We start from the raw sequence: 25,868 nt of genomic DNA, 5'->3' as shown, positions 1-25,868 counted from the left end.
CAGGATTATGCTGTTTTACTGAAGCTGAGTACAAACAGTCAGGATGACATTGTCTCTCACACTGCTATCTAGTAGATGATTTAGCTTTCGTTCTTAATAGCAAAAGACTTAGCCAGATGTATTACCATTAATTGCTATTTATAGCCAGATGGGTGAGCAGTTTCCTTTGATATCTCCCATAAATATTTATTGTCTGAAAAATCACGCAGCACTTCGAGTCTATTATAGGCAATTGCACAAAGCAGAGATTTAGGACAGTCAAGGTATTTTAGAAACATAGACCACTTCAAAATTAATAGCCTCCTTCATTCAATGGAGTTACAGAGCAATGATTTCTCTTGTGGTACTTAAGGAATATTTGCTGAGACCCTAAATCAGTAGTATTGACAAGCAAGAAAATACCATCTTGTAAAATGCTAATCAGTCATTGACCTTGGGAGTGTGCATACGTTAGCCTACTATGCATGGTGCATTCTGGTTTGCACATACGAATCGTGGATTTTGCTACAATTTACATCAGGTTTGCTGAAAACATTTCTAGAGGCTCACTTTTCGTAAAACTGCAGCCTCGTCTCTTCTAAACATGCACCAACCTTCTAATGAACCTGCCACAGCAACATTTTCTGTGCCATGATTCCTTCCTCCCTTCCTTCCTGATAGACTCCACTGCCTTGCAAAGTACTAGCAGATAAGAAGACTAGACAGCAGCATTAGTTAGGAATGAAAAAGGCCTCAAGATAAAGTGAAAGTGACTGAGAGAAAGAAAGTGAAAAAAACCAGCCAAGCCTGGTTTTTTTTTTCTTTCTTTTTTTCTGGCTGCTGTGTTTTTATTGAAAGTAATAAAGACACTCATATACGTAACTGTGTTAATACACACAAAAGTACAACAAAATGGCACCATACTTAATAATATTAATCTATAACATTTAATATTTATAAAATTCTGTATGTTCTGTATATAGTCATAAAAAAGTTCACCGTAATAAAGCATCTAAAAAAACACATATTACATACAATACAATACATATTACATATTACAGTATCAAAATACACAGGAATATTAGTGCAGTAGCTACAAACGTTTTAAACAGTGTACAGTAAAAATCACATTTGAAATATTACTCATAAGGAATTAGAAATACAGTCAAAATGTGTGTACGGTATGTGTTCAGTGATTACAACACAAAGGCAGTTTAATACATTTTAGCATCCAATGAGGCCTTGTCCAAGAGAATCCCTGAGAGCACACCTCTCTACGTCTACCCCTGCAAGAAAGTGAAGTGATTATTTCTATTCCACCTCATGCGAAGAATTTTTCCTCTGACTGTGTGCCTTTTCCCTCCTAAAACAAACAAAACAAAAAAAATCACAAAATGGTATAACAGCTGATTAGTATGATAAGCCATAATGCTAATGTTTGCTTTTCTATACTTAGAATTAAGCAAATAGAACTTTCTAAAAAATATATTTTAACAGGCACAGTTTGAGTCACTGTTGTCCATCCATCCATCTTCTATACCCGCTTTTCCTGGTTCAGGGTCACGGGGATCTGCTGGAGCCTATCCCAGCTCTCTCTCGGGTGGAAGGCAGGGGTACACCCTGGACAGGTCACCAGTCTGTCGCAGGGCCACATATAGACACACAAAGACAGACAACCTCACACACTCACACTCACTCCTACGGGCAAATTTAGAGTCACCAATCAACCTGACATGCATGTTTTTGGACTGTGGGAGGAAACCGGAGTACCCGGAGTAAACCCACGCAAGCACAGGGAGAACATGCAAACTCCACACAGAAAGGCCGGGATGCGAACCCACGACCTTCTTGCTGTGAGGCAACAGTGCTAACCACTCAGTATATTATATATAATACATAATGTGTTTAATGGTTTCTCTAAAGGTTGCCTCAGATACCGAGCATGTTTTAAGCCCAAGAATTAAATCTTCTGAGCATTTTTTGTTTAAATCCTCCCCCCCTTTCCTCATTTCTTTTTTAAATTCAAACCAAGTTGTCTATTTGGCAATAAAAATACTGTAATTGGATTAGGTGTGTGCAAATTCTCCTCCAATCACTACTTTCAGGTACAGGTTTCATTGCAGACTTCAGATTTCTGTACTTGCATTCCCCCACTCACACTCACACACCTTTAACACACACATCCATGCAGCTCTGCTTGGAGACAAAGTTGTTGCTGCTCCCTCCGCAGCCCGTGTAGATGAACTCCTCACACATCTTGTTAGCTTTGTTGTAATAATATCGAGTTATGGAGGCTGAACACTTCCCTTTGTCCAGAGGATCCAGGCAGAGCACAGGAACAGCTGTAAATAAAAATAAAAGCACACAGTAAGACTGCCATTAGTCTTTAAAGAGGAAAACAAGAAGAATTTGAGTCTTTCAAAAGTAAAATGTTTTTTTTTTCCCTGTGATTGTTTGTTTTCCTGTGACTGAATAACTCTGCATTATGTACAAAGGTCAATGGAAGCATTATTTTCATACACAAGTTCTCTCTGAGTAGTACCATTAAAGTCTGTTCCTTCTTTTATAACAACATAATTCATGTTTTTGGAATCCAATCACTTCCTGTATTTCAGTTTTTAGCAGTACTATGGCCTCACTGAAGCCAGTGCATCCAGACAGCTACTGTGCAGGATTACTCAGCAAACAACCTCAATGTCAGAGTAAATAGGTTTCCACTAACCTTTTCGAGGGCTGCAGTACTCCATGCAGGAGGTATGGTCCGGGAAGCGATTGGAGTTCCCTTGGCAGCCACCATAATAAAAAGGCTCACACTGCATGGTGGTCATGTTGAAGGAGTAGCGTTGGAAGAGGGCACGACATGGTCCTTCATCTTTTGGAATCCTGCAGATCCGAGGAATCCCTGTGAAGAAGAGAGAAAATTCGAGGTTGAGAGTAGCTCAAGTTGCACCCAAACATATTTGTGCACATTTGCACAAAAACAACTCCTTTGTCTGACCTAGAATTAAGTATAAGCTCCATTTATAATGCATAGTTAGCGTCATCCAAATCATGTGCATGCTCATCACACTGAGAACTTACTTGGGATCCTGAAACAAGTTTTCTGACACTCATGATAACTCCTGAAGTTGTTGGCATTCCCTTTGCACCCTCCATAATAAAAGATCTCGCACTTTTGGGTGATGGTGTTGTAGTAATAGCGCTCAATTTCCTCCATGCAAGGTCCCTCATCCACTTCTAGGAGACATGCGCCTGAAAGCAGCGAGGACATTGTTGAAAAAAAGACGAAAGACGAAACCACCATAAAATAATAACCATTATTATTATAATTAAGCAGTAAACATGTTGGAGCGTTAAGCACCCGCTGATATCTTAACAATGCTGTACGAAATACTATCAACATATTTTACGCCCGAGAGTAAATTTCTGATTAACAATTGTAGGTTTCCGTAAAAACAAACTGAGCACTTGACAACATGCTGTTTTGTCCGTCCATTACCTTTAGGTGGCAACGCCAAAACGCTGTAAAATGAGTAGGAAGTCGTAAAAAGACCCAATAGGAAAAACTCCATTGTGCTACTTCAACTCCAGTGGTCTACTCTGCTCTGCCGACCATCACACCCAGATCCTGTTTTATAGCTGTGTGCGGTGGTTCCCGAGGGAAAGTTAGGGGCGGATATGTAATGACTCATTTCCACGTTTTAACTAAACTAGAAGAAAGTGGTGACGAATTCATTAGTGTTACGATGGAGGCGCGTTTTTATGTCACAAGATTTGCGTAGGGGACTATTAATGTAGTGACTAAATGCATGGTCAGCCAAACTGAATTAACAAAAAATAAAGCTTCAGGAGAGTCAAACCACTGCCTCTTCTGCTAACTGATGATGATGATGATGATGATGATGATGGCAGGATGGTGGTGTATAGGTAGAGAAGACTAGTAAATCTACAACCTCAACCTGTTTCTCCTGTAGAATCACTGTGTTGCTTTAACGGACAGACATTCCTGTGAAATATTAACTCATCTTGTCTGATCAATCCTGCCAAGTTCCCACTGTACACCCGTCAGACTGGATCTGGGTCTTCACATGTATGTGCACTCACTCACACACACACTCACTCACACACACACTCACTCACACACACCTTCACTCGAAGCACTGTCACCTTAATTTCCAGTGTTTTGTCTTGCTTAATGTGTTTGCAGCCGCCTCCAACATTTTTTTTCAGGATTCACTTAACTTGACAGCAGCATTATGTAAAAACGTAAGTAAAAATACAATATGAAATATAGCTTTTTGTTTTTGCATATCTGCATGCTGCTTTGATTGACCATCCAAATACAGGATGCAATCCTGTTATTACAGTTAAGTAACGTTTGTCTCAATGGAAACGTGCCCATGCACTGGTGTTTGGGACAATGATGTGTCTCCAGTTTGAGAGGTGAAGGCTAAATACAGATTAGCCGTATTATCAAAGTGACCTGATGTATGAAGCACCACCCCTTAGCCCATATCTGAGAAGACAGAGACACAACAGCAAAAATACAAAATGAATGTGCAACATAGCAAATAGTGTTCTTTGTTTTAACATACGGTATAATTCACATGGCCCAAACAGACACCTGTGTGATTCAGTCCCTGAATTGAAAGCATGCTTGAGGTAGGCCTGCTGGCATGATTATGCAGTGGGGCCTTGATTTAATCAGATTAGAGGATTAAGATTGTTTATGCTGATGACTTTATAACCCAGATTGAGCGAGAGGAGAGGGATTCTTCAGCAGGACTGCTCCCTGTAAGCATTCGTAAGTACGTTTTTATTCTTTCAATTACATTTCAATTTCAGTTGTCTGATAATATTACATTGTCATTGGGTGAATGTTTTGCAAAAGAAAAAAAGCTAATTGTTTAGTTTCTTTTGATAGAAAATGCCGGTCATAAATGTTGAAGACCTGACGGACAAGGACAAGGCAGTCATGGAAGTAAACCAGCTAAAACTTGAAGTGAAACTTGAGAGGTGGTTGGTAAGTGAACATGTTTTTGAAGATACCAATGACTACATTTGTTTTACAGACCTATCCTTGACAAGCAACAAATGTCAACCTGTTTGAATGTCATTATAGTGTAATCTGCCAGAACCTGAAATAAAGTGCTGAATGAGACTGTCTCAACACATTTGTCTGATCATTTTAGACATCTAAGTGTTGTGAAGAAATCAAGGAGTACATTCAGGCTGGAGTGGAAGAGGACACCCTTGTCAAAGGCATTTCTGAGGACAAGAACCCCTTCAAAGAGAAAGGTGGTTGTGTCATTTGCTAGACTGGACCTGATGAGCTTTTCATATCTCAGATTAGCACCCAGCAACATTCTTCCTCTCATAAAATGGATTTCCAGACTGAGAAGACTAGGACAGAATAAAAAAATAAAACATCCCATGTAAACAATTCAGGGCAGATTTGTACCTGTATAATTTTCTTCTTTGTCTTGGCAAGGGTTATAAACTACTGTATAATACTTCTCTCTCCTGGTGTATAATGTATAATCTGAGCAAATGGGACCATGTGTTTTATCACACACAGAAGCAATTGTCATTAAATTTTCTTGTTTATTGCTCACCCTGTCTCCAACAGTCACTATGAGAAGGTTTTTTTATGACAAAGGAGAGAAGCAGATATTTGTTTATTACCCAGTTTGCATACATTTACAGTTTGCTGAACATTTCCTCATAAATCCTAATGAGAGCATTATCATTTTGTCACATACATTATGGTAAATATCAACTGGAAATGGATGTAATGTTGAGCTTGCAGGTTTCTACAGGATTTACATTTTTTAAAATATTCTTCTATTTTCAGACAGCCATTGTTTTTTGTTTTTTTTTCAATATAAAAACCAGTTCATTCCGCCTATTGATTTGTGTTAATGTGCAATATTAGTGCAGTATTGTACTTATTTTACAGGTGCAGATTTCAAAATCTAGATTCATCATGTGGGCCCCAAAGGGTCCTGACACTTCTTTAATGTAATAGATGTTAAACATTAAAGGTGGGAGTCTTTGTCAAAAACTACTGGGTAACTTATTTTCTGTTTGCTTAATGGTGGTATTTCCTTCAATGCTGGAGCCTGACGGAAAGTCAGACATTACCAACACTTTAATTTTAGCCCAGGTTAATGTTTTATCCCGGGAGAAACCGTTGCCTTCTTGCCGAAGCGGGTCACACTCACAGCTACGGAGTGCGCATGCGCAATTTAACAGAGATGGCGCTGAGCAGAGGAGCTTGGAGGTTGAACTTTTGGCCCTGCGGGTCTAATTTCTACAACTTCGCCTCATGTGTCGGGCTCCGGTCCGTGTCTGAAAATGCGCCGTCTAAGTCCGTAACGGCCAAAGCTCCAGAGACCACAAATGACCATTTAATCTACACACAAGACCACTTTGCTTTACAGGAGTCCCTCAGAAAGGTACGCAGGGCTGCTAGCATTGTAGCATGTAAACACAACTTGGTTTGACTTTGTTTATTTGTTGAGAGGTGGATATTTCAATGCCCATGTTGTTAGCTTGGAAACTGGAGTGTTTTTCCGCTCAGTGCAACAAGAAGAGGAAGCGTAGGGGCAGCAAAATAAAAGTGGGTGAGAGGTCGCTCGTACAAACCAAATAATCCCTTCTGCCAAAGTGTGTTGTTGTCTGCAGCTGCGCTCGTAAGTTAGTCCAGTCCATTTACAAATGTCGTCTCTGGAGTACATACGCTGGAGATGAATTACACGACCCTGACTCTGCCCAACATGTTTGTTTTTAATTAAACATAAGATCAGGTAGACTACACAGAAACAATATTAATGCTTAGTGTATGCTGAAAACAGTTTTGAGTCATCTATCAGTTTCGTGTTGTTGATACTCTACTCGTGTTTTTGTATATTGTACGTATTTCAGGAATTAGTCTGTGACTGACAAGTCTGAATGCCCACAAAACCCCTCTTGACAATCCTGATATATCGTGAAAGAAATGAAGAGACCTAACAACTGCCAGGTGTCTATTTTTTAAGTATGGTTTTAGAGACTGATGTCAGCTAAACTTGGCTTGCTGTGGGAGTATGGTATGAACACAATGGAGGTCCCTCCTGAATGTTTTTTTCTTTTATGAAGGTCAAGAGATGTGATTCGTGTGTCAAGGTTTCTGATGAACGAGGGATTGCTGTTTGAAAGACTAATGTGGAACTAGATAGAAGAGAAATTTGGATGCACTCTGACTTTCAAATGGAACTGCCTTCTCAAACCAGGCAGGCCAGCAAATGTAATTTTGCCTAATCAGAGACAAAATGTGTCAAACACATTTTGGCCTCAAACCATATGGTACATCTCACTTATCTGCGAGCCAAACCACCTTTGTTCCACAGTTGAGAACCGGTATGCTTCTGATGGGTATTGAGGTTGGCAGATTCACGTTGTATGAGGTCTGTGATTTGGGAGTCTAATTTTCTTTTGTATTGTGCAAAATATGATTCATAGGATGTATTTTTCTGATGAAACAAAACCCTGTGATGTTCAGAAAATTATAAAATGTAACAGCCGTTTAATGTTGTGTTTTTTAAGTTTTCTAACTTGGTCTCAAAATCCTGAAAACAAATTCAAGATTGAATACTTAGTATTAATTGCAATTTCCCAAGTATCATATAGTTTTAATCAATGAGCCAGGTCAAGTAGTCAAACATTTTCTATCTCTTGGGGATGGTTTTATACTCAGACTAAAGGTATGTTTGGTGGAAGTTATAGATATTAACAGACATAAGACGACTGGAAAAACTTTTGCTAGCTCCTCATTCAAATGCTTTATGTAAATTTAAATCTTACTCCTTTTACAGAAATGTTAGAAATATATTTTTATTATTCCCACCTTACTCCACTTTAAGTAATGCATCCCCACCTCTTTGTCTTACAGGTAATGATTACTGACATAGAGCAGTGTAGTTTTTTTAAAATCAGCAGCTGCAAATTGTGGCACTAAACATAATCAGCCTGACTCATTTTGGATATATATTACTAGACAGACATTGGTGACAGGCTGCAAAAATATAACAGGAGCCTAATTATAGGCAGAGAGTGAAGATGTGTTGGTAAATGCAGGGTAACCTGATGTGTGACTAAACTTTAAAAGGATGCCAGGAGGTTGAAAGTAAAATAGGACTGGAAATATTGGAAAGGATGAAAATATGAAAAGGAAATGCAGAACAATATGTCTGCGGTGCAGGAAAAGGAACTTGAGGCAGCATGGTTTATTAAAAGAATTCACTGTGGATTAGAGTGTGTTTGTAGATGGTATACAAACTGGGTTATAGGAAATCCTTTAGTGACTATTCAATGTTCAGACCTTCACAGTGCTAGTGTTTCCACTACTGACTGTCTATTAATAGGTGAGAGAACATTGAACCATGGTGGGCTTTTGGCAGTTGTAGTTGTGTGTGTGTGTGTGTGTGTGTGTGTGTGTGTGTGTGTGTGTGTGTGTGTGTGTGTGTGTGTGTGTGTGTGTGTGTGTGTGTGTGTGTGTTACATGGAGTCATGTATTCTTGTGCTCATTTACTGACATGAATAAAGTAACTTCCCTGTCAAGAAATTCGTCAGACTGCTCAGAGTTTCCCACATACATCAACTATCAAACCAGCCAAAGCTGGTATAAGTTGTAGGTCTGTTTCTGTCATTAATTAAGATTAGAAACAAAGAGAAATTTCCTCAGTATTTCTAGTAAGAGGCTATTTATCTGCCTCCCTCAGTTTCAGACTGGGATTTCCCTGAGTCATCCTAAGCAGACATGTCTCAGATCTTGTGTGGTTCCACACAAAATAATGCATTTTACCGTTGACAAATTACATTGTTATATTTCCATTTGGTGAAATTTGTTGGTATTTTAATTCAGGGTAATGACTTCAGACTACATAATTTTCAGGAAATTTGCCTTGAATGTTAGTATCAGCAATAATCTATTCTCCTTCTGTGGTTCCTTCAGAATTAGGTGGCTCTGTAAGGTGCATTTTGTGAAACTTGTAGTTCTCTGGGAAGACGATGTAGAAACGGCATTCGATAGGAAAAAAGCTTAGATTTACACAACTAGCTGTGGAGGCAGAGCAGCGTGGCTGGAAAATTAAGGTCTGTCTGGCGGAACTTGACTGTAGAGTGTTTATTGGAAAGTCGGGCTTTTCTCCGTTGAGTAAACTGGGTATAAATGGGCGGGGCCTATGGCAGGCAGTAACATCCAGTGAATGGCTCTGGAAAAGAAGGAAAGTGTGTCAGTGGATCATGGATAGGTGAGGTTTGGTTGTTGGCATGTCTTCTGTCCGGGCTGTTGAGAGGGCTGTCTCCATCCACCAGCAATCTTAATTCTAGCAAATGTTTGGTGAATTTTTGTACTAGTAAATGAGGCCTATCAGGGCTAGTTTCTGCTACTAGATTAATTTGTTCTGCTGCTGAGCAGGATGTCCAAGCTAGTATTTATTATTACTTATGTGTGAGCGAGCCAGGTCTGTGGCTTTCTGGTTAGTTTGCTACTAGCATAGTCCTACTAATATGCCATGAGGCGGGTATGTGAATCGGTACTACTTTACCTTACTGCTACCAAACGGGCTATCCAAGCTGGCAGCAATAGTTACAGTCCGCTGCCAGCTTAGATTTTCTGCTGGTGAGCGGGTTGTCCAAGCCAGCAGCAGTGTTTGTTTATTATTTAATGGGTACCCTGTCGACTTGCCTACGCTCTCACACCTACACTGAGGCTCTGAGGGGCTTGTGTATTTTAGAATAATGAATGCAATAGCATTAGTAGGTTGGCGAAGAGAGGGCAGAAAGCACAATAGGCAATATTATGCAACAAGGATTCGGATGGGGAAGGGTTGGAGCACGGTCTTGTTGTGGGGCCTTGAAGATTTATGACGTCATGGCCTGATATCCCCTTCTTTGGGGCCACATGACGGGGAAATCTAGATGGGGGAGCTCATCCATTTTTTGGCACATTCCATTGTGTATTTTGGTAACAGGTGTGAGGGAGGTAATAGGTGTCGGGCAAGTATTGATTAACACTGTATATCACAAATAATTTGGACTTAGGCACTGCTTTTACAACTTGTACTACAAACATTTGAACTCTGTACTGCTTTGCTGACATTTAATGATGGTCTGTGCACTTTGGTAGGCACAGTTCCACTTACTGTAAAACGTGTTGTATAGGAGTACAGTTCCAAATACAGACATTTTTCTTTCTTAGTCTTGTGGGAATGGCAGGTCCACTACTTTGTATTATCATTGTCACTCTGACCATGTTAGCATTTAGCTCAAAACACTTTGTTTTGCTTTACAGTATAGCCTCAAAGAGAAGGTAGACAGAAAGCTAAACCCTCTTTAACACAAACTGTTTTGTCTTCCAAATAGAGCAAAGTTTGTATTTCAATGTCATTCAGGGTGTCATGGGAGAAGCTCAGACACCCCAGACTCAACATCTTGTAAGCCATGACAGCGCAACAGAAATATGAATATTTCTAGTAGGCAACACAAGAAGTCTAGCAACATTTATGAAGAGATGTAAGATTACATGATGACCTCTGTGTTTTGACCTTTTCCTCTTTAGGGTCTGAACTTTCTTTCACTGCATGTTAAAGGGGACCAGTACCTGTGTTTGATTTTATGTAAGTTTTCCTGATTTTTACAGATTAAGGTCAAGGCATGTGCCACATACATGGTTGAAAGTGGCATCTGTTTTTTTGTTCTGGACTGTAAAGTGATAATGTCCATGCTTTTTGTTTGCCTTGGAATCAGATGTTTCTCAACCAGTGTTTTTTTTCTTGGTACGGGTTTCTGATTTGGGTTTGTTTGTTTTGGAAGGCAAAATTCAGTCTACGTAACTTTCTTCTGGAAATAACCTAATTCTTCTTTAGCACTTTTCTTTCTTAGTCTAGCTCAGTGCTGGTTTTACTTTAACTCTCAAACATGGAGTTAACAAAGCTACGTGAAAGAATAATCAAATAGGGTTTTTCTTTCACAATCCACATTACCGCACACGGATCATTTAACTCCTTTCAGTGGCTGAGACTTAAATTTGATGATTTCTATTCACACTAAATGCCTCTTTTGTTTAAATCATTACTTTTCACTGTCTTTACCCACCATTTAGAGCATATTGTACTGAGAAACACATTTATGAAGCAAATTGTCTCTCTTGAAACTGGTCTATTAAAAATGTTTATTCAGTAAACTGAATATCACCAATAGCAAATAAGTTATAGTTGAATATAACATTTTAGCTGAAATCTCAGATATGTTTTTTTTTTTTTTTGGAGGACATTTTAATTGGAAAAGCATTCAGCAACAGGCAGAGACAGCAAGTGACAGCACATAAGTTTTTCATTTATATTTTGATTTATGTGCTTTTAATGGAACAAACTGCAAACTAATATCAACATTAATTTGCAGAAGCTGTTGCTGACAGGTGTGCCAGGTAGAGTTCCTAAAAAGACTGACAACAGCGTACCATGGGAACTGTAAAACAAAATCCAAATCTACAGCCAATTGTCTGTGAAGCAGCTTGAGTTCCCGCAAAAATAGCACTGTATGAGTATCTCAATAGATTGGTCATTCATAAGTGCTTCTCCGGCTGTGGACCACTTACAGCTGCTTGAAATGAGTCACAGCACAGTGGTTTACTCGTTCTGAAGCCAGGTTCTAACCCAGTCCTAAACAAGGCACTCGTCAAGAACAATGCTGCACGAATTTGGAATAGAGAGATGAAACAAAAGCTGCTCTCACTGTTGAAGATGATTATGTAAAATTCAATGACAAGATGACCAAAATACATTTGTTCCTCCTTTATAATTTTATTTTATTTAGCGTTTATACAGATGATTGGGAATCTGGTACACGTGCTGGTAAATAATAACTAATAATTATTAGAACATTGAATAAAGTCATAATTGAGGCATTTGTCTGTCCAAGGCTTTTTAGGTGAATCGGTGGTGTGTCTGCAAACCCCAAAGTAATTGATCATTGTGTTTGAGTGCCATGCTGTTCTGAATATTACACACACAAACATATAGCTTCTGTCCCTTGTGTTTGTGCTATAGATCATCAATCAGGAGATCAACCCCCATGTGGATCAGTGGGAAGCAGAAGGGACTTTTCCAGCCCATAAAATCTTCAAAATCCTAGGAAGTGCTGGCTTTCTGGGAGTCAGCAAACCAGTTGGTAAGAGTGTTAGATTAAGAGTGTTATTGAAAAAAGCAGAAAAACTACAACAGTCATTTTTATATACACAGTTTCCATAGATGCATTCCCCACAGCAGATGTTTTCCCTACTCCTGTTATGATTTTGGCATGGAATTTCCTGTGGGAACTAAAGACATCCTTTGTTGGGCACCTGTATCTTTCTTAGATTTGTAATTGACTTTTAGTGCAACCTGGGACACATTCCAACCCTAGTGATTCTGATGATAAATTTAGGATTGCCTAAAAGTGAGTGATTTCTGAGTCACAGACAAGCCAGTCTAAAGAATGATGGGAAATTAATTAATCTAGTGTTTTTTGTGCATTATCTGGAGCAGAAAGACAGGGAAAGGTCTGTTTGATTTAAAGACCCAGAAGCCTTTTTATTTTGGAGGATGTTTGTTTTCTGCAAGAATCTAAGGAGATAATAGGCCTGTCGGGAAATGATAATAACCAACGCATCAAGGTGCCATCTTTCTTGCTGCTGGAAACTAAATTCCTTCTCTCTGATTGTGCCTGACAGACAACTTTAATTTTAACAGATTAACAGTAAAATTTGAGTATGCCTAAGTTAATACAGCAGCTTTGTCCAGACATGTCTGTGAACAGACTGCTGAAAATATATGTGCTTTCAATCTTTTTGCCTGCTTTTTTAAGTTAACCCAGGAATTCCAGCTGCTAATCCATATAGACATGAAGACTGATTAATCACCTGTGCCTCAGTTCGCATGATGTATGCTGTTGGGACGTGCTTTTTCTGTTGCTGTTGCAGATTCCCATGATAAATTTGTAATATATCTGAAAATTGAAAAGACCTTGTCACATAACATAAATATTGCTTTTCTGGATACCATGTTTTAATCCAAGAGAACGCATGATTAACAATTACTCAGAAGCCTATTTTAAGTTGTGGTTAGAATTTTAGAACCATATGCCCCACAGCACATAAGAAAAGGAGAAATCCTTGACTGTGTGCACAGTTTGGCAGTTTCTCCTTTTTTACAACTGAATTCATGCTCCACTAGCCACACACTACAGTTGGTCTAGTTTAGAAATGTTCCCACTGTGATGACGGGTGCTGGTTTCACAAAAATACCCAACAGCAGCTGTCTGCTACATTATATTTCCAGATGTCTGCGCAGCTGGGTCACTGTTGGGGTGGAAGAGAGACCATGATAAGTATATTACACGACCACAAAATATTTGTACTTATGATGTGTAATTCGTCCTGAATTATTGAAGCAATTTGTGGGAAGTTTTGAACATTCATTAGCAGGGGTCTAAAGTTTCACATATGCGGTTAGTCCCACATCACTGTGCTGGATTTTCCTCCTCAGGTCTGTAGGTCAAGGAAAAGGGACGGCGAGGGAATTAAAATGTGCTGAGTATACAAGCCTTAAGCATTTCTTGATAGGATTAAAAAGGAGGAGCAGCCCAGCAGGGGATTTGCGTGAAGACGCACTGTATTATCAGGTGGTAGATTACCTACTATCATGTACATGCCTATTTAAGAAACATGCATAAGAGGTACATGTTATAATGCAAGTTTAAGTGATGATATAGGGAAGGAAATAACTTGTAACAGTGCAGAAAAACCTGTTGTAAAAATGTTTTAGATAAGAGCTAATACATAAACATAGTACTGTATACAGTTATACCCTGGCTTATGGCATTAAAGGGTGGTCTAGAGTTTGACAGAAGTAGAAATGGAGTAAGCCAGGGTATGATAAAAGACAAAGAAGGACCAAAGTTGCATGGGACTATAAGTCTTCAGTGCAGTTAGTTAATGCAACTACTGTAGATGGGTCTCTTTATTGTAGTGCTGACTAATGAAGTAGACTGAAAGAATTCTGCACTGGGCTAATTGATTTAGAGGCTCAGATTACAGCAATGGGAATAGAGATTTAGTAGTCCATTCAACATAGAAATGATTCATCAAGTGAGATGAGAGAAGTGAAGAACTGAAGTCAAATGCAGTGCAAAACCATCTTTAAAAAAAGTCCTTCAGCAAATGAGTGAGTTTTTTAAAATGCATATTTATGAAATAAAAGCAAAGCTATCACAAATGGGAGTTTTTTGTATTATTTATTCACACTGCAGATACAATAAACTACAATTAATGGAATTGTCCTTCATCAGGTGATAGTGTTGTGATATGTGTGTCCCTTTTGTTGCCTTGTTTTATGACATGCAGTTCTATAAAAATGTAAGCAGTAGGGTGGGAAATAGATTAGTTTTTTCTTTGAAAACATAAATTGAAAATGCTCAGTATGAAACCAAATGAGTTGTAAAAACAGTACTTTTGGAATTGCTGTTTCTTGTCGTCAGTTGTCTTTTATCATCCCAGGTAACACTGACCAGAACTAAATAGGAATTTGAAATTTATTTCAGGCCTCTTTTTTAGGTCTGTTTTCAGGTATTTGCTGTAGTTGCTTAGAGCTGCTCGGTGGCCAACAATGTCTTTAGTTCTGTGAAAACAGACTACCAGTGAAGTAAATAGATTTAAGGTAGAGTTTGAACATTAAATGGGCATATGTTTCTAGAACAACAAGTTAGTTGTGTCAGTATGTCTCCTTATTTAGTCCAGTAAAAAAATCACTTATTTTCCACTCTTTCCTCTGCAAGGAAAGGAAATATTACCTTTCAAAACATGAGAGCAGGAAGTTTATCCAAAGCAGCCACGCAGAGGGAGAGACAGGGATGACCCCTGGCTTTCCATGGGTTTTCCTGTGTTCTGACAGAGAGGTATCTGCAGCTCACGCCATGGCACTGGCCTTGTGTCCTGCCTAACACATAGAACAGACCGAACCTGGCACCCTGAACACTTTTCCTTTTATGTTGATAGTTTTGATACTAATGTTTAGATGAATAATGTCTCTTAGAGCAAACTATGTGTCCTGTCGCTTTCCTTTCCCACAGTTTCTTCTTTATAAATACTAGAATCATAACATTAGAATTGCTTGTTTCTCTTTTCGGAAACATCACTTAAACTGACTTTAGTTTTTATGTTGCCTCACACTGTTCAATTACTTCAGTTACTAATGTAATTACACATATGCACACTGATTTAGTTGTTACAGAATTTTCTTGGAAATCAGCCTAAGACAGTGATTCCTTAGCCCACTTTCCTAGAAAGATGTGTCTGTTTTACCATCAGGTATTTCATGTTGGTGTGCATATTCAATACACAAAGAGCATAGAATGTAATAGAAAACTACAGTGGTTTTAGCCTCTTCAACATTGCTAATTTCACTTTGGTGCACCGTCAAATTCTCCTGTTGGAGCTGCACCCAATGAGAACCTAGAGTGAGGATTATCTGCACTTCAGAAGAAACATATGTGTATAAAAATGACATTTGTGACAGACCTTTGTTTGCTTTTCTTCTGTTTGTTTGTTCAACCAGCTAGTCCTGCTGTTATGTTTAAACTGGGATAAACCTCAGTGCTTCCCTTGGTCCACATTATCCACAGCAGGGTTTCCAGTGCTCAGAGACTTATCGCCCTACAGCTGCATGTTTCCTCTTTTTTTTTTTTTTCTTTTTTCTTTTTTCTTTTTTTTTTTTTGGGCTCCCTTTGCTTGTCTGACTGTCTCCCTTTTTCTATGAACCCATTTATTTAGCACTTTCTTTTTATTCCATCTGTCTTTTGACTGTCTGCCAGACTGCTTTCCATTATTCGATAACTATTCTGACAGGTGTTATGAAACCACTTTGCTGGAGTTGCAGGCCTCCATGTGGGAAATTCTTTCATAATTATTCATTGTCAGTCTGTGCTGGTATCCATCATCCAGTGGCTGGCTTATGGGTCTTTTCAAATGCTCTGTCTTGGTACTTTTGGCTGACCAGAAATTAATAAAGAGAAGAAAAATAGAGAGATTTGTCCTAAATGAATAAATATCTAATTATATTTGCTTGGCCAACATAAGGTGATGATGTTCTATTCCATTGTACTACAGGGAGACAATTTGATACAATTTGGCTGTATGTTGTTATCACATATGCAGTAGGAAAGTAGGTAACATGAACTAGCTAATTCCATGTCTAGTGGGTAGAAAATTGGCCTTTAGCATTAAACATATTAGTGTAAAAAATTGGGCTATTCATTTCACAATGGATGATGCAACCTATGATGAAAGGTAGAAGAAAGGAAAGGTAAAGAGATGGCTCTTTACGAGGAATGACAGAAAGTGGTGTTTTAAACATGGGTTGTAATGCACTGCTCAACTCCATTAAGGACCTAAGGTCTTTGCAAATGTCTGCACTGCCAGAATGGAGGAAATAGACATCCATTTTTGACTTTTTCAGCAAATGGGTTGTTGAATAGATCAAAATCAAGTTTGATACACTAGTCGAACAGATGACATGACAGTGACTCTTATCTGCACCATGCTGCTGAGCTCCCAGCTTTTCACACATAATTACTGGTAGCACAATTAATGATAACATCCTGTAATTAATTTGAGTGCATGGTCTGGTGCTAGTGCATCAGTTCAGAATACTGTGTATGTGTACCACTATGCATTGTGTGTATATGAACATGTGAAGAAAAATTCTAGATCTTTATTATATAGATAACATTTAAGGGAGAAGAGGAGTATTTCTCCAAAACATGTATGTCAGGTTGATTGGTGACTCTAAATTGCCCATAGGAGTGAGTGTGAGTGTGTGAGGTTGTTTGTCTCTATGTGGCCCTGTGATGGACTGGTGACCTGTCCAGGGTGTACCCCTGCCTTTCACGCAAAGAGAGCTGGGATAGACTCCAGCAGATCCCTGTGACCCTAATTAGGAATAAGTGGGTATAGATGATGGATGGATGGATGGATGGACGTTTCTTCTAATCAGTTTCTGCCTCTTTGAACTGGGTCATAAAGCTCTATATCTGGTATCAAATGTTCACAAATACAGACAAAAGTCATCTATAAACAAGTTTCCACCCAATATCCAGTGAATCTTAGGCAACAGAAGTTAAATGAATATGTGTTTTGGCGTGTGCAGAGTACGGAGGCATGGGACTGGACTTCAGCTACAGTGTAGCAGTTGCAGAGGAGCTTGGCAACATCCGCTGTGGAGGCATCCCAATGGCCATCGGTGTACAGTCAGACATGGCTACTCCTGCACTGGCCAGGTACTATTCCACAGAGCGAGACTGATACTGGATTTTTTTTTTTTTTTAACACCACCATTGAAGCACCTCGTGTCAGAGTTGATGTACATTTGCAAACATTCTTCCTACATGGACATGTTTTGTTTTGTTGGGTTGATAAAATGGTTGCTGGCATTTCTGCCCCTGACAATAACTGCCGCTCCATTTATCCTGTGAATAATTACTGTATACTGTTTGACGAATGCATTTTAACATTCGGTGAGTTGTGATGCTTTCGTTTCACTTGATGTTGTAAAACTGATTACACTGACCATCCCTGAATAAATGTGGGATTCTTCCAAAATGGAGAAAATGACAGAAATGTGACAAAGTATATAGTGGAGGTGGAAAACCAGTGAATTCGGTGGAAAAAAAAAAAAAAAACACCATCTGTTCAGCTGTGATGAAACTCTTCCACCACAGTAGCTGCAGAGAATTTTAAACAGTTGACATTGGAGTGCACTGCTGTAAATACTAAGGATCCTTACTCATTAGTTGTGAAATATTTTTTCTTGAATGTTAGCCAACATATACACACATTTTAAATATGACTGTGACAACCCAGGAGTATCAGCTCTCTGATACATTATTCTAGTTGCAGTGTGGGATCATGTTTGGACATTCCGCATCAATACTGTGGAGTGTCAAGGGAAATATTTCTGTAGTCTTATACTTCAGAGAAGATCGTCACACTCAAACACAATGCTAAAGTCCAAAAACATCTGATCTTGAGAAAGAAAGACTGCACACATAACTCTGACATATGCATTTAATTATGAAGCCAAGCTTCCAGGCTTTCGGTGGTTGTATTATTGGAAAAGACTTTATCAAAGTTACACTCCCTAGAGGATATATATACATATATATATATATATATATATATATATATATATATGTATATATATTAATATATTTGAAAATTGTTTATCTCACCCATGTCAGGCTTTGGCTTGTGTGATATCCTCCTCCTATGAACCAACTGCTGGTGACACAAGACAGAAATCAGTGAAATAGACTTTGGTAGTGAGTCTCAGGGGCTTAATTAGAGGAGCTGCACTCGCTAGCAATGAGGTTTAAGTACTAAGAGAGCAGCAAAAACAGAAATACATAGGACCCACCACCCACTGGAACTTGAATTGCCTGAAACACTGCAGTGTTTTTTTTTTTTTTTTTTTAAAGCACAGATTATACTCTCTGTCTTCCTGCAGTGGCAAAGAAGATTTAAAGAGTTTTACACAACTTTTATTAGCCAATCATGTTTGTATTACATATAGAAAGGTGTCTTTTTGACATGAAATCAAAGTGGGGGGTGGTCTTGGTGGCTCCTTTATTTTTAAGAGTAACTACAAATTAGTTGTTTGTAGTATTTTTTTTTTCATTTTTTCATGTTTCTGTGTGTCTGCAGGTTTGGCTCAGCTGAGCTAAAGAAAGAGTTCCTTCTTCCCTCCATCATGGGGGACAAAGTGGCCTGCCTCGGAGTTAGTGAAGTTGGAGCTGGCTCAGATGTCTCGAGTACATCTCACTTTCATTATCTTCTAGTCATTTATAATCAAATCATTTCCCATTTTAGCAGAATTCACTGGTGCTGCAAATATGTCTCAGGAGCTAGAAATACAGCAGTTCTACAATCAGTTAGGCACTGATAATTTCTCAGGAGAGAATATCAGTGGATGAAAGCAACATGTTGTATTGGGCCTATACTCACTGTCTTCACATTAGATCTTTTTTGGTTTCTTTTTTTTTTTTTAAGTTATTATGCGTTATGTTTGGCACCTAGGGTAATACAGCAGCTTGGCTTTGACTGTTCTGGTCTTCTGATTGAAGTGTATTTCTTTCCTTGAAACTTTTAATTTCACCTTCTGTCCTCACACTCATCTCTCTCTGTATTCATTTACACATTTTGATTCAGGTATTATGACAAAGGCAGTGAGAGAAGGGGATGAACTTGTGATCAATGGGGGTAAGATGTGGACCACCACTGGTACCCAGGCTGACTGGATGTGTCTCCTAGCCAACACCAGTGACGGGCCACCACACAGAAACAAATCTCTCATCTGTTTGCCCCTGAACCTGCCAGGTAGGGGTCGGTCAGTTATTTGTGGGATGATTTCCATGTGAGAGCACATCATGTTTTTTGGGCGGACACACATATTTAAGGGGGACATTCACTGATTGCAGCTGGTCTATGTGCTGTTCATTTATGTTTAGGAATGTTTATAAGATTTTAGGATTCTGCCACTTTTTTTAATTCATGTCACCCTAAAATACAGTTTCTACAGATTGTTTGTATCAGTTTTAAATATTATATGTTATTGTTAATGTAAAATATATCAAGATGCATAATAACATTTATTCTATCACATATTAATCTGTCCTCCTCGCTGCAGGAGTACACATAGCCCGCAAGATAGATAAAATAGGTATGTGGTCATCGGACACAGCTGAAGTGGTTTTCGATGATGTTCGCGTGCCGTGCAAGAACATCATCGGCCAGGAAGGCATGGGCTTCACCTATCAGATGCTTCAGTTCCAGGAGGAAAGGCTCTGGGCAGTGGCTAATAGTGAGTGAGCGTTACCTACCAAGCTTGATCTTTCCCTGTCTCCCAGGCACATCAGATGTCAGATGAATCATCAGATGTCATCTGTCATCTCACCCACGCCCCACAGATTTTACTGGAAAACTTACTTCTTGCAATGTTAATGCTGGGTTCATTTGTAATTTCCTCCAAAAAAAGGGAGTTGAGGTCATATAGTTCAAGCCATTAACCTTCTTGTCTGAATAACAAACATGAGTCAGTATTTTCTTTGGCAGACACACGAGAAACAAATCAGAGGAACTTCAACTTTACATGAACCTGACATTAACATTAACCAGTCATCCACAGACACACATACAACTATTACTGCTGTCAAAGAGATTTGTGAAACCTGAAACCAAATAAACCAGATGACTTATTACACCTGCAGATTCAGTGCTCGTATTGTGCATCAGCAGTGTAGATATTCAGTAAGGATTTAAAGTAGACCTCTAACTACATCATCTCTCAATGTCAACCCCTGTAGTCCTGACCAAAATGGACAACATCATCCAGGATACCATTGAATACACACGGCAGAGGAAGATCTTCAAGCAGCCTGTCCTCTACCACCAGTCAGTTCACTTTAGACTGGCGGAGCTGCAGACAGAGGTCGAGCTGCTCCGCTCCCTTCTCCACTGTGCAACTGGTAGGCTACTTTATGTGAATCAAAATGAATCCCATAGAAGACTCAGTTCTCAGTAACATAGGCCATAGCTGACCTAGCTCTCCTAAGAATAATTTGTATCTTACTATTATATAGTAAGATACAGTTAGCAGTGAACAACTTAACCTGGCTATAGACTGAATGATAATCGTTAGCTTTAGCACCTGAAGTGTTGCTAGTACATGGATGAGACAGAGAGTATTAGATTTCTAAGCCTTATTTTACAGGCATTTCTGACTTTCTGTGTAATTCGACTGTATTAGTGAAAGGTATTTCATGTGAGTCTGTATTTTCTTCTCAAATAATTTACAACTTGACGACCTAATTTTTTTTTTCCATACACACATCGCCTTAATACAATTTCTCAGGTTCAGTATCAGGAGCCAGGGATCAAGCCATAAACACTACAGGCAACCTACAATACCAAAACACTGTTTATTGTGTTTTTGTACTGGCATAATCTCAAAACCCACAGCCTTGGGCACATGATAAACTGGCACATACCCAGCTCTTCGGAAATACAGCCCAAGTGCTTTTCACTGCAGTGTTTATTATATGAATATGTGAGTGCATCTGTGAGGCAGGTGTTCAAGGTCTTCTGGTTTTCATGTTGTGTTGCTAACCACTTCAGTAGCTAGCAGCTTTGAATGAATTCATCTAGCTGGTAACAGTTCAAGTCAGAGACAGATCAAAGCCTTTGCATCTGTTTGGCACAGGTAGATACACACAAAGCACACAAAGAGACACACAAACCGACTTCCTTACACATTAAAACAGGCACAATCAAACAGTCAGCACATGCCCCTCTGGAGGGCACCAACAATAAAGCCAATGGTCAGTTGCACTGGGAAAAGGTCGGAATGTGAAAAACACCAAATGTTATAGCCCAAAACAAATGACTCAGAAACTGAACCACATTTGATTTGTTCATTGTCTTTGTTTCCTTCTCTGCTTTCTTTTTAGTTTTTATCAACTTGCATGTTTTTCTAACTCTTCTCTGCTGTCTGTCCATTTTTACCTACAGCATTGTATATTAAAGGTAATGATGTCACCAAGCTGGCATCCATGGCCAAATTAAAGGGCGGCCGCCTGGCCAGAGAAGTGGGCGACAGCTGTCTCCAGTACTGGGGAGGAATGGGCTTTACCAGCGATGTGTTGGTCAGCAGATTTTACAGGTGAGACTGAGCAGAAGAGTGTTGACAGAACAGAAATACAGCATGTCTTTTGATCTGTATTTAAAACTACCTTTCCGGTTTTATAAACCATATAACAGGGATTTATGGCATATTGTATTTTCAGTTATTTCCCCCCTGTGCACTTTATTTCAGACCAAAATAGTAAGTATGTGACTGCATAAGTACAACAAAGCAATAGTAAGTGCTCACACACATTGGTAGCAGGCTATTGTTATATTTGGCTGTGCACACTTTGAGGGTGTAACCTCAAAGCAGCCTTACCAGTTGGTAAATTACCCACGAAAACTAAATTAATGGCTTTTCCAAAAATGTTGCATGTGAGTAAGTAAGTAAGCAATAATTGTTAAAGAAATGCAATTAGGCCCAGACTCCTCAGTGTGCTGCGTATGAAGGTACATTGTTTAATTCAGATTCTCCAAGCCCGTATTTCACACTTTGCTGACATCTAGTGTTGGGGTAAATAATGCAACTGGCCAATGGTTTTAACCAAGTGTTTTCAGTAAGAAGAAAATCACTGCATGTACTTTCACCTTTCCACAGGGATTCTAGGTTAATGTCAATTGGTGGAGGAGCCGATGAGGTTATGCTGGGAATCATCTGCAAATACATGGACATGCTACCCAAGTAAATCCTGATCATGGGACTGATGTCACCCGGAAATCCTCTTTATATATTAAAAAAAAAATCTGATTAAGTGCAATTTTGACATTTAATGTCTTTAACATACTTAACACAGTTGGATTATTTTGCATTTGCCTATATAAGCAATAAGCAAAAAACTTATGTGATCAAACGTAAATAGCTTACAGTAAAGTTTTATGTAGTTGTAATGAATGTGCTAATTTAAATATTGACCATCCTTTGAAAGATGAAACCTGTTTATTTGAGAACAAATAAATAAAGTAAAATAATGTTTTACTGTATAAAATAAATATCCAGAAAAGATTCTGACTTTTATGTGTCATTGATGAGATTATATATAATATGCCCATGTAGTTTTAATATTTTCAGTACATTGTATAGCTGTGTTAGTAGAACTCACTGACATTGATTAATTTAGATAAAATTAGTTTATTTACATTAAAAACATTTTTACAGCAAAGTGAAAGAATAACGTACACTGTTATTGTTTGTATAGAGACCAAATGCTCTAATAGATCTTTCATTATTAAAAGTAAATATACCAGATTAGATTGTTTCATCTAGCATTCTATAATGTAAACCAAAACTTAGACTGTATCCAGAGATTTGCCATTTTCATCACTGTTTACCATTCAGTGTACTCACTGCTGCATTCAGGATCTTGACATAGTGGTATTTCTAGATTTATTATATATGTATTATTTCTCACCTTCTCAATCCAGGTTAATCGGGCTCATATCAAATACATACAGCACTAGCGTTGTGTATTTTAGGTACATGATGCTCATGTCACATGATAACCATCTCAGACCATTTGCACTTTTCTAACCAGTTTTACTTTCTAGGACTCCATTTCACTGTATGAAATGCTCATAGACATGAGGGCATATTTACAGTTGAGACAGTTAAAAAGACAAAATTCCTGCCTTTCTTCATTACGATGGTGGAGTTTTGAGACGCATGAGCAGGGCACAGACTAGGGAGGAAGATGCAGAAGTAAAGGGCCATGTCCAGTAGGGTCCTCCTATCACCTTAGTTTGATGAACCAGTAGAGGATGAAGAAGACAAAAAAGCAGAAGAGCAGCATGTAGCACAACAGCTTGGTCTGGCTGCCTCTGGACAGCCGCTTCACTCTGCCAATGGTGGCACCGAGCAGGCCGCCTGTGGAGTCAAAGTCTGTGTCCTAATGTAGCAAAGAGAGAGGAAAAGAGTCCACAGCTGACCAGGACACAAACACACACTGACCATATATACTGACTTACATGCTGTACCATATGTACAACTTCACTTGAATGCTTAATGGTACTTTAATGTTTTACTCCACATGTCAGTGTAAAGTTGTACTTTTCACTCTGCTACATTTAATCAACAACTTTAAATGAATAGTTCTACAGAGTAGGATTTTACATACAACTTTTAAACCTCTGATTGAATAAACTATCCAACAGTATAAAAGGCAGTTAAAAGTATGTTTTGCTGATAAGATTTGTTTACTTATTATTCTGCATACACATGAAAATGAAAATGAAACTCACCATATCCTCCAGCATTTTATTCTGGTACTTGACCTCAGTTCCAATATCAATGGACAGCTGTAAACATCAGGAACACAGCATCAGAGTATCCTTCAATATATGTTAAAGGTGTTTGTTATTTACACATGTCAGACAATTCAAACAACCATACACATTCCCAAAGAGAACAGACAGAAGGCAGGGAATCACTTACTCATTTTGACATTATTACATGTCATCAATTTGCTTACACTTTTCAAAGCGTTGACTTTAGCTCTGAGTCCCTCCTGAAGATGTTCATTTTCCTCTTCATAAACACTGTATCCACTTGCTACATAGCTCCCAGAGCCTCCTTCACCTGAACGAAGCGACAGCGACAATGATTTAACGGGACATTAAAGCTTCATATTCAGGGGGAACATTAGCTAACGTCAGCTAACTAGCAATGAAGCTAAATATGATTTTAAAGACAAGATAAACGTTTGTTTCTTACCTAAACCGGCACGCCTCATCTTGAGCCACTTAAAGAAAGACTGTTCGGTTGTGTATGTGATGTGTAAGAAACCAAATTCAGACTGAAAACCCAAGAATTAGCCGGACTGAATCTGCACCAAGCTAACTGTTCAAAGTCTCTACACATCAGCGAACGCCACGACATCATACGGTGGCCGACGAGGACAATGTTTCCTTCAAAATATCGCGAAGTGACTGAATTGGCTTCTCACTTGTCATATTTTTACTATAGTTATTCAATGATTATTAAATTCCTGGTGCCACGATGAGCTTTAATAGATTTAATAAAAGCAGTAATATCAATTGCTATGTTTCAAACATTTTAGACTTTGGGTTGAATTATCAAATGAATAACTCCATGTTTATTTTCTGTTTTCTCAATCACGTAATCAATTATTTCTTAATTTATCTTGACAATATCCATAATCTAAACGGAATCATGTATTAATTTATGTGTACTGCTCTTTTTATTGCAGATGCAGCTCTAATAATAATGATAAAGATAAAGAAGAAGAAGAAGAACTTTTTTTTTCTTTTCTTATCTTATACACATCTTTGAAACACCATAGGTCCCAAAGCAGCAAACATCAGTGAGTTAATCTGCCCTTGGTGGGAGAAACAGGTTATTATTATAAGGAGAAAATTGCCGTGATGTTCTTCTTAGACTCTGATAGATTGTTTTCTTTGAACAGTTTGAAATGTGACCACCTTAAAATGCAGACAAATATCTTGTGGTTTTAAAAATAGAGCTTACTGACACATCTATCTCTGCTGTATTGGCTGGAAGAGTTCCTCAATATTTCCAAAATCCTAGAGGTGCTGTTTATCAGTGATGAACTTTCCTTATCCCCTCATACATCATCCCTCACCTAGACTTGTGCCAGTATTGCAGGAGATAGATAATATGATATAAGAGATTAAAATGACTTTGGTGACATTAATTTTTTCTTACCCAATACTTTATAAATGGATACAACTTTAAATGCCTATTGACCATAATGCATTTCGTGGCTTGTGCCTCATCCAAAGGCTGTCTGCATGACCTTATCATGAGTGTCAAAGAAATAGATGGATGGATTACGTACACAACTCAACTGCCTTTGCGCATTGTAGAGGACTGGGTTTTAACAGGGCCCTGTGATGGACTGGTGACCTGTCCAGGGTGTACCCCTGCCTTTCACCCAACAACAGCTGTGATAGGCTCCAGCAGATTCCTGTGACCCTAGATAGGAATAAGTGGGTATGGATGGATGGATGGATGGATGGATGGGTTTAAACAGATGGGTGGTTTAAGTGGAAGAGGATGTTTGGAACCTTCAGAATTTTCAGTGAAACACTGGATCCAGAACAACCTGGATGCAAAGATCAACACTGACTTGACTGTATACACATGTGCATACAGTATGCC

The 25,868-nt window shown here is 38.7% G+C and overlaps 4 protein-coding genes across 4 annotated transcripts; 2 read left to right on the top strand and 2 right to left on the bottom strand.

Moving 5' to 3' along the window:
• Positions 1–852: 852 nt before the first annotated feature.
• Positions 853–3,633, bottom strand: tfpi2 (tissue factor pathway inhibitor 2). The gene is made up of 5 exons (XM_026300332.1): positions 3,479–3,633; positions 3,061–3,231; positions 2,702–2,881; positions 2,148–2,321; positions 853–1,342 (listed from the first exon to the last, which is right to left on the bottom strand). Exons 1-5 carry the CDS (start codon positions 3,549–3,551, stop codon positions 1,260–1,262), a joined length of 681 nt encoding a protein of 226 aa, XP_026156117.1. The 5' UTR covers positions 3,552–3,633; the 3' UTR covers positions 853–1,259.
• A 477-nt stretch (positions 3,634–4,110) lies between these two features.
• On the top strand, positions 4,111–5,520 carry gngt1 (guanine nucleotide binding protein (G protein), gamma transducing activity polypeptide 1). Its single transcript, XM_026300648.1, has 4 exons — positions 4,111–4,245; positions 4,732–4,783; positions 4,904–5,002; positions 5,172–5,520. Exons 3-4 carry the CDS (start codon positions 4,907–4,909, stop codon positions 5,295–5,297), a joined length of 222 nt encoding a protein of 73 aa, XP_026156433.1. The 5' UTR covers positions 4,111–4,245; positions 4,732–4,783; positions 4,904–4,906; the 3' UTR covers positions 5,298–5,520.
• Positions 5,521–6,210: 690 nt separating this feature from the next.
• LOC113126549 (probable acyl-CoA dehydrogenase 6) lies at positions 6,211–22,736 on the top strand. The gene is made up of 9 exons (XM_026300625.1): positions 6,211–6,437; positions 12,072–12,192; positions 17,205–17,334; positions 18,758–18,864; positions 19,262–19,429; positions 19,740–19,913; positions 20,416–20,577; positions 21,620–21,770; positions 22,332–22,736. Exons 1-9 carry the CDS (start codon positions 6,219–6,221, stop codon positions 22,417–22,419), a joined length of 1,320 nt encoding a protein of 439 aa, XP_026156410.1. The 5' UTR covers positions 6,211–6,218; the 3' UTR covers positions 22,420–22,736.
• A 470-nt stretch (positions 22,737–23,206) lies between these two features.
• bet1 (Bet1 golgi vesicular membrane trafficking protein) lies at positions 23,207–24,601 on the bottom strand. The gene is made up of 4 exons (XM_026300626.1): positions 24,441–24,601; positions 24,199–24,305; positions 23,969–24,025; positions 23,207–23,616 (listed from the first exon to the last, which is right to left on the bottom strand). Exons 1-4 carry the CDS (start codon positions 24,457–24,459, stop codon positions 23,461–23,463), a joined length of 339 nt encoding a protein of 112 aa, XP_026156411.1. The 5' UTR covers positions 24,460–24,601; the 3' UTR covers positions 23,207–23,460.
• Positions 24,602–25,868: the final 1,267 nt, after the last annotated feature.

This window comes from Mastacembelus armatus, chromosome 11 (assembly GCF_900324485.2).
Source record: "Mastacembelus armatus chromosome 11, fMasArm1.2, whole genome shotgun sequence".
NCBI classification, from domain to species: Eukaryota; Metazoa; Chordata; class Actinopteri; order Synbranchiformes; family Mastacembelidae; genus Mastacembelus; species Mastacembelus armatus.
The sequence above is the reverse complement of the archived record's forward strand: the minus strand, read 5'-3'. Positions and strand labels throughout refer to the sequence as shown.